The sequence below is a fragment of the Stegodyphus dumicola genome, chromosome X2 (genome assembly GCF_044657685.1).
Source record: "Stegodyphus dumicola isolate Sdum_Otavi_A_Nest chromosome X2, ASM4465768v1".
Taxonomy (NCBI): Eukaryota; Metazoa; Arthropoda; class Arachnida; order Araneae; family Eresidae; genus Stegodyphus; species Stegodyphus dumicola.
The window spans coordinates 21893739-21908273 of NC_140781.1; the positions used below are offsets into that span (position 1 = coordinate 21893739).

The window sequence follows — 14535 nt, forward strand, 5'->3', positions numbered from 1 at the left end:
CTTATTTATTTTGTTTATCTCAAAGAACATTTATTGCATGGATAGCAAATAAACAATAGTATATTTTAAACAAACAAACAAAAAAAAAACTGTTATACTTACTATCATAACACAGTAAGAGCTGCATTCCCTTGGAATTCGGCAAGGTAACAATGGCATGAGGCATAATAGATCCCTGCGACTGTAAAATATAATTTTTTAATTAAGAAAATATTTAACAGATATTATATAATCAAAAAGTTATAATCTTTAAAAGGTTATCTTTCACAAAAAAAAAAAAAAAAAAAAAAAAAAAAAAAAAAGAGAGAGAGAGAGATTAAATTTTGCAATTATACTTCTTTACTGGCTGTCTTTCAGGATGTAAGCTGATGATAATACATGCTTGAAAGCATATACATTCAACTGCCAATTGAAATATTAAACAATTCCTATCACAACTTATCATAAAACAAATAATCATACAACTTATAGCTGTTTCTTATAGATATAGCATTGAATGCATTTTAATGCATCATGGTTGCATACTTGAAAATTAGTGAAAGAAACTACCAGTCATTTGAATATTAACACATAGAAGCCTGTATATACGAGGGTTGGAACTTTAATAGTGGCAACACAGCTGAAAAAACGCTATGCAACAAAACCAAAGAATATCGCGTATACCACACGTGAACTACATAGCTACCTTACCTCGCAGCAAAAAGACTCGTCCTGCCTACGTCCCGCGCATGCGGAGTGACGCGAAGAAGGGATCCTTGTATTAGCTCGTGGTCTAAAGTAAGTGTTGTCACCATGTTTTCAAAACAAGAACAACTATGTTGGATAAAAATTGAATGTGCCAGAGGTCGTACAGCACAACAGTGTCATCAAGGGCTTCAAGAGGCTTGTGGGGAATCTGCATTGCCTTACAGAACCGTAGCAAAATGGGTGAAAGCATTCAATGAAGGATGCCAAAACGTGGCAGACATGCTGTGGCCAGGTCGTCCGAGTGTCAGCGATGCAAGACGTGCAAGCTGTTGCCGCACTAATGGACAGTGATCGCCGCCACACGATTCGTCAGCTGGCCGGACAAACAGGATTAGTGCATACGACTGTGCTGCACATTCTGAAGGAACGCCTGTCCATGAGAAAAATTGCTTCACGATGGGTTCCACATTAATTGACGGAAATGCAGAAATGGCTACGATACGATGCTGCCCGAACCCACCTGGAGCGCTATGAGTGCGAAGGAGATGCTTTTTTACGCCGTATCATTACGCTGGATGAGACTTGGGCCTGATCGTACCAGCCACAACTGAAACGCCAATCAAACAAATGGCGTCATCACGGGTCCCCACGACGTTCGAATTTTCGTCAGAACCCAAGCAATGTGAAAGTTATGGTGATTCTCGTGTACGACTGTGATGGTGTCATCCTAACGCATACCGTTCCCTCACAGCAGACCGTCACTGCGCAGTATTACTGCTCATTTTTGGAGCACAATCTCCGACAAGCTTTGAGAAAAAAACGGCGACACTTTCTGCAGAACGCTTCTCTCATTTTGCATGACAATGCTTGGCCGCATGCAGCGCAAGCTGTGACTGATTTGTTCAAGCTATGGGGCTGGGAAGTGCTTTACCATCCACCATACTCCCCAGATCTAAATTCTTGTGATTATGACTTAATTCCTAAGATGTAGGAACCACTTCCACTCGCTGGCACTCGCTTCCAAACTGTTCCTGAGATTCTTGCGGCAGTAGATCGGTCCATTCAAACTATCAACAAAACAGGCGCTGCTACAGGTATTCTGCGACTTCCACATCGTTGGAAACGGGTTGTACACAATGCTGGCGACTATATTGAAGGACTGTAAAACATGGTGACATGAATCACTTTTGTATTCCTTGTAAATAAATAGCTGCCACTATTAAAGTTCCAACCCTCGTAATTACTCCTAAAAAATCATCATCCAAATGACAGTTTTTAATATGTACTACCCAACATTGAAAATACAATACCAAGGAGGAGTGGTTCGAAAAATATGCAAATTTCAGGGTTAGACACATGTCACAGAGTTATGCGAATGATGTGAAATTGAAATGTGCAACTCTCGAGTGTACATTGAAGAAGATATAAGGGAAGGAACCTGCAGAATGTTCAATTTTTGTGCCATTATTTCTGCTACAGAAATCTTCGTAAAAAATGTGTTCTTGTCTCAGAGGATGCGTGTAATAGCAGAGAATGTAAAAACATCGTCAATGGAGCAGTTGCAGAAGACAGGCAATTTTACGAGGGGCATGGTGATCAGACTGAGAAGGGCAGGCTGGTCCACATGCCAAATCTCAGCCGACACACACATAGATGTGTACATAGTGCACCAGCTGTGATAAACTAGGTTGGAACATGGAAATGTGGCAAGTTCGACGGGTGCTGTGCAGCCAGAGTGACATCAGCATGTGTGGATCGACAAATCCGCTGACCAGCAGTATTGCACCCACAAGCAACTTCTACCTCCCTGCAGCAGCATGTTCAAGACACCATGGATGATTTCATATGGAACAGAACCATTTGCCATCGATTGGTGGCTAGTGGCCTGCACTCGTGATGTCCATTAAGAATACTGCCATTGACCCCACACTGTAGACAAAGGAATGGCACAGGGTCGTGTTCTCAGATGAGTCACACTTCTTTTTCTCCAATGACAGCCACCACATACGAGTCTGGTGCTCATGTAGAGACAAGTCCAATCCAGCAGCAACTGTGGAATGCTCCACCATGCGACAGCGCAGCATCATGGTTCGGGGCACAATTGCATCCAATTCCAGGTCATCTCTAGTTTGCATTCTGGGCATTATGGCAGCCCACAGATACATGAATGATGTGCTGCCGCTGATGACACTTCCCTACATACAGGAAGTGCCAAGTGCCCTCTATCTGCATGATAATGCCCAAGCATCCGCCAACGTGCTCTCTAGAGTGTACAGATGCTTCCCTGGCACTTTTGCCTCCTGATCTCTCATTAATCTAACCCACTTGGATTGAGATTGGCGGCCATTTGCAGACCCTGCCATTGTCGCATTCAGAAGACAAACTGTGGCAAATCGTTGACAGGGAATGGAAAGCCATTTCTCAGGACATCATCCTTAGTCTCATTGACTCTGTACTAGACATGATGCTTAGTGCATAGCCATCCAAGGTGGTCCTACAACCTACTGAGATGATGCTATTCTCGCTCTGTATTATGCATATCACTTGGAAATAAAGATCACTTATCGTTCGTTGCTTTCTCTCTCTGTTTGCTGAGTTTCTTCACTTTCTCGCCACTCCTTCTTGGTGTTGCATTTTCAATGCTGGGTGGTGTATCATCGCAAAAGAGTAAAATAATGAAGTAAGCATGAGGTATTTAAAATATCTGCAGATACCAAAGCGAATGACACAGTTTTTTATAGTAAGAATCTGTATCTAGTTTTAGATAAAATTTAAGAAAGGTCTATTTATTTAATGGAAATTAAAAATTGCTTTATAAAACTAACAGCAAAAATATAATGAATTTGTTAATATTTCTTTCTAAGCACTTTTTTTTGAGAAATGACATACAAAACTCATAACTATTTGAAAGGCAAAAGTTTATTGAATTATATCATTTATTTAAGTCTATTGATTGATTAAATACTGATATTTTAGAATAAATTAAGAGAAATGCTGCAAATCTAAAGTTGTTTGTTTGGCAAATATTGTGAAGAGTAAAACAGCATTTGTAATTAAACTTGTAGGTAATAATTATTAAAATAATATTATGCAAAAATAATTATTATGTATTTCCCAGTAATTATTGAGGTAAAAACATGGAGTTTCTTTAGTTAGTTAATTAAAATATAGTAGTGGGAAAATTTTAAGGAACAAACAATTTTTTTTTATGTTAATTCTTTTAAATGAAATCATTCATAGTTCATGGTCAACATTGCCACTCAGTCCAATGGGTCCATTTGTGTCCAAGTGTTGTTGTCCAAGTGTCCGTTTGCTACACAGAAATATATAAAGTTTTGGACCCATTCCTCCAATGCATGTGTGAAGGAGTGCAAGGGTGTGCTTCAAATTCAAATTTTAAGGACTGTACAAGTAGCTGGATAACATTTTCGAATGTGGAAGGTGAAACATGTCATTTTGAAGTCATCTGTAAATATTATGGGCTGTCGGAAATCAGGTGCGATTGAGAGAACGGAAGGAGAGACACCGACAACAGGTCGGTAAAGACCTAAAAGTAGACAAAAGCATTATGTCAGGAATCTGTTAAGAGGTTATCACACATGGCTACAGTCACTGCTAGACGGGATTTTTCTGACAAACGAGATTCTGGTAGTACTGGTTTAAATGGGAAGATTTCTAGAAAAAAGAGCCCCACATGAAACGAAGTCCCGCCTTGCTATGGAAACAATGTTGTGGCTATGCGGGATTTTTTCAAACTTCACCCAAAATGTTTCGGTTGGACCTCAATCTCGGGTAGAGACAACCAATCAGATGAAAGTTCTTCTGAAGCCTCACGTTGATCCCAATCTGATCAATAATCGATTAGTGTTTGGCGTTCAAGTCTTTGTAGAAAGTGAAAATGGTAACCTAGCTACATGGGTTTCCTGGAACTGTGTGGATTCTGAGAATTGTTCCTTTCGACATCAAGTCCCGCATAGCCGAAACATAATGTGATTGGGACTTTAGAAGTCACTAATGGCATATGAAGACAACCACATCAAAATCGAAAATGTTCCACAACAGACTCTCAAGGACTGTTATTTGTTAATGACTGCTAAAAGAAACAGGCAACTGGCATCAGCATAGATAGACTATCCAGATATATCTTGAGTGACAGGCTGCATAAAAGAGCCCTGTATGCACGGAAACTCATGATTTACACCTTATTAACTTAGGCTGCAAAGTGCATCTGGTTGCAGTGGTGCTAAAATCATTTTTACTGCAGTACAACAACTGGAAATGGAACATAGATATTTTTACATGTCAATCTGGTTTTGCTCGGTTTTAGATGTATTAAAATCTGGATGGAACAAAGCACATGCAATAAACATGAAAACATCACTGAAAGGTATCGGTACAATAGTGGCGGAATCATGCTATGGGTAAGCATATTTTGAATGACAGCACATATTTTTACTAATGCAAATGCAAATGTTAAGATATACAAAGATGAAGATTTTTTTATCTATGTCTAGTTGTTTAGGGGTGTAATCGATAACAGCCTCCCCCCTGATGAAAAATTATTCCCTTCCCCATTGCATTGCACTAGTATATTCTGAGGGTGAAAAAATCCAACAGATGAAGTTGCTGACATATTCTCGAGATACAAATTTGAGAGAACATGCCTCAGATCACTAGGATGCCAATCTTACAGCACGGAAGCACCCATCTAGTATTCTTCAGGATCTTTAAGGCACTGCGCATCATAAATAGTTTTGTTATCCCAGAAACTACTGAACTAATACACAACACGGAAAATCAATGAGAAAATGCACTAGATAATGGTAAACCACACACCTTAATTTTTCTAGGCACCACTAACAAGTTGTAATACAACTCTTGCTTTATATCACATTTCCAGTATTGTTATTTATTTGCAGAAATAGGAAATTTAGAATTTTGGAGACATCTCAAGCATAACAGAAAAAAGGTTTTTGAGCAAGTTCCACCTTTTCAGCAGTAAAAATCATTCAATTTACATGAGTTCTTTTAGTTTTTTCTTTAATTTTTTTCACTAGTATAGCTATCTCACCAAAAGGAATTATTACTCTATGAAAGACATGTAAATATTTAAAAAGGACATTTCTGCTAGAGTACTAAGACAGTTTTTCATAAAAGTATGCAGATAATTTCAAGAAATTAAGCAACTAGAATTAAATGTCTAGAACCAATAGTTTAAGAAATAATGCCCAAGCCACCTTTTTACCAATTTGTTCATCTCTAACTTTAAAAAAGTATAACAGGTAAATTTTTGTTCATTAGGAAAGATCAAAATACTAAATCATAATACACATATATAACTTAATGTATTAAAATATGGCTTCTACATAAAATACAAAGTAGAAAAATCTGATGTTTAGGAGATTTATTTTTGATGTTTTAGAACATTTATAAATTGAAATATGTTACTTTCTACATATTTCACCAAAACTAAAAACAGAAAATCTGCATGTACACTTCAGTTAAAATCATAAAAATGAGAAACATGGCCATAATTTCATTGTTATGTAGAGCAGTACATTTGCACACACATTTAAGCCATGTTCGTATTTTAGCATAGTAACAATCTTCTTTCTTATATAGTATCGAAACTAAATATCACAATCACCAACTTCCTTTCTTATCACACTCCATTTTTCAAAATTATAACATGCCACTGACAAGGAAAAAAGGTGCATAAGTAAAATGTCACACATGCCATGAAAAGGTAGAAAGTTTTCTCTATGTTGTTTCGGCCACCAGAGCGCCTGCCTGTCTGACCAGAGCACCTCTCTGTCTGTGAGAACTTACTTTGCATTTAGCAGCTCGCATTTTTGTAACTGCTAAATGTAAATTTCACACTTTGCTTTTTGCTGTGTGTTCTAAAGTTGAAACCATTGAATAAAAAGATGAAATTTTCAGTCCACACCAAAATGTTCTTAATATTTATTAACTTTAAGATACCACAACAAAACATGTTTTGGTCCATCATATAAACCAGTTTCGAGAAAACGGTGCACTTGTATTTACAAGTACTCTACGTCTATTCTATTTTATTCACAAGTACTCTACGTCTATTCAGAGGTATTCTACGTCTTGATAATGTGGCTGACAGTTTACTTTCATTTTGGAAGTCAAGGAGTTACACAACGGATACAGTGTGTGAAAACTTTAACTGTATTTGACATTTCTTTTATTTTTTCCCCTGTGATCGAACTATTAGTAAAACTGAGAGTTTAGAATATTTTCAAAATGTTAGATTAAGAAATGTAGGAACACTTTGAGAACACAGTTCACGAAATTCATCGAGAAAATAGATTATGATAGCTTAAATAATGCTGAAGCAGAATGAATCTTAGAAAATGTAAAATCATTAAAAAAGATTTCAAATCTATGTTTAACAAAATTTATACAAATTGTGATAATGATAAAGTAGACACTTTTATTGAGAGAAAACAGTCGATTTTGGAGAAAATTGAGGAGGTTCAATGAAAAATTATTCATAAACTAAACAAAGAAAAGGTCTTAAATGCAAATGGTGACAAACCTGTCGCACCAGAATCTGTTGCTGAAAGTTAAAGTTGTCAAAATTATCTTTACCCACATTTAATGGAAAGTTAACCACTTTTAAAAATTTATTTAACGCCAATGTTCGCAACCACCTCATTCTTTCTGAAGTTCAAAAATTAGAAAAGTGATGCTGATCACATTATTCAGTCATTTCCTATAGCTTGACTGAATTCCAATCATAATTTCCGTATTGCTTTGGATTTACCAGAAGAGAGATTTTCTAATAAAAGAGGACTGATATTTGCTTATATTAAAAGAATTATTAACATTTCACAAATACAAATGTCATCTGCATCCCCGATAACAAATTTAGTGGATAATGTAAACAAAATAACTTGCACGTTGGAAATATTAGTTGAAAAGATAGATAATTTTACTGACACTTTCTTAATTTATATTACTTGGCAAAAACTTGATGTTCCCACAAACTTGAAAAGTTATGGCGGGAGTGTCAACTAAAAAAAGAAGAAATACCAAAGTTGAGAATGACATGATACAGTTTTTGAAGAATTATACTAGTACAGAGCAGTAAACCTTTAATCAATAAAACACATAAAGCAGATAAACCAGTGTATAACAGGGTTACTTCTCTGATTACTAATTTTACTTGTAGAAAAGTATAAAGAAGACAATTTTTTACACTTCTTCTAGTGTTGTAACTTTTTAAACTTACTAGTGCAAAACTGAATAGAGTTTGTTAAAACTAATACATTTTTTAATTGCTTGTCTAATACCCATAAAATTAATATTTGCAAGAGTGCAAATATTTGTAAACATTGTTTTAAACATCATAGCATTTTGAACCTAGAAAGTAATTTAAAACCAAAAAATGCATCTAATTTTCCTTCACTGGAAGCCCAAGTCTTTGTTCTGAAATCAAAAATAAAAGCAGAACACAACTCAAGTGAAGTTTCTCCAACTGTTTGTGCAACAACTGTGAAAATAAACCATTTTGGCACTCGTGGCTAATGGTAAACCCAGTCATGTCCTTTTGAGTACTGCTTTAATTAAGGTTTAAAACTCAAAAAATGAATTCATAGACTGTAAATGTTTGCCAGACTCAAGTAGTAGTAGTGCCAAGCTTATTGGTCAGAAAACAGTTATCAATTTAGGATGAGCATAAAGGATTCGAAGGTATTAGTTTCATGTTTAGGAACTTTTAATACAACATTACTGGAGAAGTTGACTTGTTGCTTACACCTTATTTTAATACTAGCTACAGAATTTCTATGTCTGCTTATATAATAGAAAAAATTACAGGAAACATTTCGAGGTGTAACATTAGCTTTGAATTTATATGAAGTTTCCAAGATTTTAAACTTTAACAGATGCTTCATGTCACATATTGGGAGAACTTGATATTTTATTAGGAGTTAACGTGTTCTTTACCTTGGTCAATGGAGAAGTAATTAAAAGGGACAAAAATATTCCATATACATTTTGTTCTAAGTCAAGATGGGTGATTGCTGGAACTACAAATTCTAAATTCTCAAACCAAGAGAGTCCATGTGCCGACAAACCTCATGGGCAACCGTGTTTCGGAAATTAAAACAGTTCTAATGTCATTGCACTAGAAACACATAACAGGAAAAGAGAATCATGGTGATTGTACATTAAGACATCTTTTGCCTTCAGAACTCACAATTTATGGTGGACAGAACCTCAGTGGTTCACTTCAAATAATATTCCATTTTCTATCAACTTATCATTTTCAGAAGAGTCCTTAAAAGAACAATACAAAAGCGTTTCTTGTTCAATTGGACAATCGCTTTGCTAATTCCAGTCCTTAATGATGTTTCATCATTCTTCTTTGATTTTCAGAAGAGTCCTTAAAAGAACAATGCAAAAGTGCTTCTTGCTCACTTGGGACAATGGCTTTTCCAGTTCGTAATGAGGTTTCATCATTCCCCACTCAATCTCTGCATCTTTCTTGAAACTTAAAAGAATCATGGCATGATGTTTTCGTTTTGACAACAGTTCAGCTAAATCTACAGCAACAAGGAATAAAGGTTACCTTAAAATCAAAGAATTGCAACACACTAGAAATGCAACAGTTAGAATATTTCAAAAGGATGAGTTTTTGAATAAATATAATCTCCTGAAGGAGAACCAACTGTTAAAGTCAAATAGCAACATACTTTCTTTGAACCCTTAGATCAATAAGAATGTACTTGTACATGTTGGAGGAAAATTAAGTCAAGCCAACATCATGCACGACAGTAAACATCCTATTTTATTGCCCAAGTACCATCACATAATGTAGATTATAGTGAATTATTTCCATGCTGGACCCTTGTTACTGCTATCAGTGATTCGAAGAGAATAACAATGGATAATCCACACTACGTCAGCAGATTCGGAAATGTGTGAAATGTCATTGTGTACATGCTAAAACATCTACCCAGATAATGTCAGACTTACTACCTTCTAGAGTAAACATGTTTCACAATTACAATCATTCCATTGAAGGTTTTCTCCAAAGTTGGATTTGATTATGCTGCAAGGTCAATGAGTAAAACCAATGAAATACTACATTTGTGTACTCATGTATTTTACTACAAGAGCTGTACACATTCAATTAGTAGGTAATCTAACACCAGAATCATTTATTGCCGCTTTGAAGCGCTTTGTATCTCAAAGCAGAAAACCAATAGAAGTGCACAGTGATTGTGGCACAAACTTTATTGCTGCAGATAAGGAATTGAAAAGGGTAATAAATTCTTTGAAGGAAAATGATTGCCTAATAAATACTGCTCAACTGAAGGTATTAAGCGGATCTTTGACTCTCCCACAGCACCTCATTTTGGAGAATTATGGGAAACTGCTGTCAAATCTACCAGTTCCATCTCAAGCGAGCCACAGGAGGACAGCTTTTGATGCAAGAATTTATGACATTGATAGCTCAAATTGAAGCTTGTTTAAACAACAGTCTTTAGTGTCCAATGTCTGAATATCCATCAGAATTTTATGCATATACACCAGACCATTTTTTAATTAGCACCACGTTAACTGCATTACCTGAAGAAAGTTTACATGATAAAAAAATTCCTATTTTACAATGCTGGAAGCTTGTTAAAAAAAAATGCTTCAAAAGTTTTGGAAAAGATGATCTAATGATACATTTCTAATTTATAACGATGTTCAAAATGGTTTTAAGTAAAACTTAATTTAAAGATCAATGATTTAGTTGTCATAAATGAAGACAATTTACTCCTCTATGATGGAAATTAGGAAGAGTTCTGGAAGTTTTTCCTAGCATTGTACTAATAATATTGTGCGTAATGTGAAGCTCAAAACTGCAAATGGAGTTTTCAAAAGGCCAATTCACAAACTTAGAGTTTTGCCTATCAACGCTTAATTATTTTCTTTTTGTTAAATATCCTGTGTTTTACTTTAAATAAAATTAAGTTCCTGTATCAAAGCTTCTGTGCATCTATTTTAAAAACAATTTTGTTTCATTTTATAATTTCATATTATGCCTTTTCTGAATATTTTAGTGCTCCTTTTTGCATATCTTAACATTGTTATGATAATTTCATTTGTAAAGGGTATTTAAATTTGAAACGATGTTTTAATTTTGCGGCCACCCGAATGCCTGCCTGTCTGACCAGAGTGCCTCTTTGTCTGTGAGAACTTATTTTGCATTCCGCAGCTTGCATTTCTGTCTCCTTTTTGTATTCTTGTAATCATTAACTGTAGCTTTCAAGCTTTGCTTTTCGCTGTGTAATGTTCTAAAGCTGAAACCACTGAATAAAAAGTTGAAATTTACAGTCCACATGTAAATGTTGTATTCTAAATATTTATTAATTTCTTAATATTTATTTGTATAAAGCAGAATTTCAGTCACTTAAACTTTGACAACTCATAACTTCATTTTTCCCATCAAAGCTAATTTTTATCCTTCCCAGAAATTTTCAGTTAACCCTAGAGTTTCCCCTCCTCACATCACTTCTGGCTTACCAAAATTTGATTGGATTTTAAAATCATGGCTTAAAATTGCTAAGGTTTTTCCTTTGGATTTAGCAACTTATTTCAGATTAGCAAAGATATTTTTCATTATTTGCCCTAATAGTCAAATTAATCGAATCAATAATCAAATTACTTTAAAGCTACTTAGAAAATGAACATGGTGAACCTTAACTTCATTTTGTTAATTAAATTCATTTCACAAATTTGTGCTTATAAGGATTAAAAAAAAGTTGTAATAAACCAAAAAAAATTAAAAATTTTAAAAAATAAAGCAAATAAAGAAAAGGCCTCATTATTTCATAAAAATAAATGAAAATGCACAAAAGCTATGCTATTGTATATTTTATATTTATAAAGGGATATTTATTATCATGGGGACCTGAAAAGTCTGAATGATTTTCCTGACAGAAAAAGCAGGTTAAGTAATGGAGAAAAGTAACAGAGATTCATCTGTGTAACAATTTCAGGATAAATTTTACAAAAGCCAGGAACAACATTGTGCAAAAAGAACAATGGTATATCTTTAGCAAGGTTGAATAAATATTTTGAAAAGGATTTTAAACAGTTTTGCAAATTCAACTTATGATTAGCATTGACAATTAATCAATATGGATTTCCACTTTAAAAAAAGAAAAAAAAAGGATATTTTATGGATTTAAATTCTTTTTGAAACACAAATCTCATTAAGAAACCACATGTTGGAATCATGTGTCACTTTGTTGAATGTGATTAGTTAATCTGGATTTTGAAATGTGGTATATTAATTTCCTCAATACTATTTTTAATAAAATTTTATCTTCTGTAGTATATAAGATCAAAATAGAAAAATCAGAATATCAGATGGCAGTCAAAATATATTAAAAACTTTAAGTAATTTTAGATAATTCCTACATAATTGCTCAGAGCTGAAGTTAGATTTTTTAAACAAATCCTAAAATACGGTTTTATTTTCTCCACATTTTATCATAATTATTAGATTTTTCCCAAACTTAAAACAGAGCAGTTTAAAATGTCAAGGTTTTGAGATGTACTCTGGTATTTTTAATTACATCCAAGCTGCACTCTAATATGTTTAATTAATATTAATTTTTAAAAAAGCATTAAACTTACTAAACAAATAAAACAAAAGTAGTTAATACAGTGTTGTTCATCCCAAACATAGCATCATGAAAAGCAAGAGCATGGGAAAATAATATAAAGTACAAGGATAAATAGATTAAAATTACAGTTCTGTTCAGCTTGTGGTGGTGGTGTGGTGTGGTGTATTTAATTATGGCAAAGCACACTAGGGCTATCTGCCTAAGGGGAGGGATGCCTTTCGTGGAGGACTTTCTAAGGGAAACTGGCTCGTATACACGTTACACATGGAGAAAACCACGAAAACGCCCATGCAGCCAGCCCGTTCGCGGGATTCGAACCTCGGACCGAACTACCAGTGTTCAGCGTCTTTACCGCTCGGCCGCTGGTGGGCTGTTCAGCTTGTGGAACATAAAAATATCAGTATTTTGTGTAGCTGCTATGGCTGGTAATAACTACTGTGACATGTTTTGGCATTCAAAGAGGCTTTAGATGTGTGTTTGATATATATCAGTCCATGCTGTTTCCACAAATTGCCAAATTTCCTCTAGTTTAGCCATGGGTGCTATATGCTGCAGCATTCTTTTGCCATTAGTCCATAAGATGTGATTGATAAGTGACATATCTAGGGAATGGGTAACAGCTATAGTGTATCCTAAGGGAAAAGGCAATGATGAATTGTTGAATGTTGCATACGTGTAGTTGAGCACTGTCCTCTTGAAACTTGGCTGCAGACAGGCTTCATAGGTATAGAATAACATGCTCCAAAACTTCAGAGATGTGTTGAGTACACTAGCAATGCTTATTAGATGGAAGTAAGAGGCAATAGCATCCTGAACAATAACTCCAAGTGACTGATCAGTATGGTGAAGCATAATGCAAAGATCATGACACATGTCATCACGGTGATGCCAAATTAGGATCTAAAGATTGTACTGCTGTAGGCTGAATTGAGATTTTTTCTGGAAAGACAATGTTATGTCATTCATTTGTTCATGTCCAGTGTTCAATACATCAATGCAGCCACACATTCCTGCAGAGCAGAGTCCATGGAATTCCCTTGCAGGAATTTCTTTCCTCTATAGACAATGTGAAATGGTATGCACTAACCCAAACTGTGCATGAGATGTTAAACTTTGTGTTAGGGTTCTGGATGTTGCTGTGAAATTCATGAGTGCAATGTGCACAACTTCCCTGTCCTTTTGTTTGTATATAAGACTAGGCTGGTACAATCATTTCCATTAATTTTTTGATCCCTTCTGCACCCATAGATTCCATATTTGGATCACTGTGGCTTGATTCCATCCAATACACCCCCAATTTTTCAGAAAGCTAAGCCACAAATTTTTCCTCTGTTAAACTCAGAAACTTCTTTGAATACTGGCATTTTTTAACATGATGGATACTGAAGCTTCCCACAATGAAAAAACACAATTCCAATATTTAAAGCAGCTTACTGTTCATCCTTTTTAATACTTCTAAGTAGTATAACTGGTGCGCAAGATTTACATATGAACCGCAAATCTAATCATTTGAATCGCCTTCGGAGGTTTACACATGATACAAATTCCAAGCCTACTGGACATCTCCATATGCTGTTGCATTTTGAATGGCCAGCACTGTATATTAAGCCAAGGCAGGATTAAATAAATTACAGCTCATGCAGGAATATAATGTCAACATAACTGGTGATGTGACAGAAATTAAGCTACTTTCCCAAAGCTTTTGTATTTTTTGAAGCTAGATACTAAAACTAGATTCATTCAGAAAAAGTTACCAAATAGAACATATATTTCAAAAGATGAAAAACTTATGTCTGGTCAGAAATCTGATTAAAAAGAAACTGACCCTAACAGGCAACTAATGCAAATAGCAATTAAAAGTGCAAATGTTTTCTAATCCCCCACAATAACGAATATAAGCGATAAGAAACATACATTTTCAGTTTATAAAGTAGCTGCTACACCCGCTTAGGTTTGCAAGTACACAATTTCTGATAACAACTTGAACTTAAAGCATAGTCAACCGATCTATTAGAACAGTAATGTCTAACTAGTGGCTCGCAGGAGCCTGCTAGCTCATAATCCCATCCTTAGGAACCCATTAGCCACAATCACAATATTACTGTTAACATGAAAGACCGAAATAGGAGAATGTCGACACAAACCAAATACATCATTGAAAGACCAAATATTTGGTTATATTCTCATACAT

At 35.1% G+C, this 14535-nt stretch overlaps 1 protein-coding gene across 2 annotated transcripts in view; it reads right to left on the bottom strand.

The window, feature by feature from the left end:
• LOC118190690 (serine/threonine-protein kinase mig-15-like) overlaps nt 1–14535 on the bottom strand; it is a 242142-nt gene that overhangs the window by 2603 nt on the left and 225004 nt on the right. For both annotated transcript variants that reach the window (XM_085810039.1, XM_085810040.1), the window contains one exon: nt 103–181. In XM_085810039.1, coding sequence (XP_085666165.1) covers nt 103–181 — 79 coding nt within the window. The remainder of the gene's footprint in view (nt 1–102; nt 182–14535) is intronic.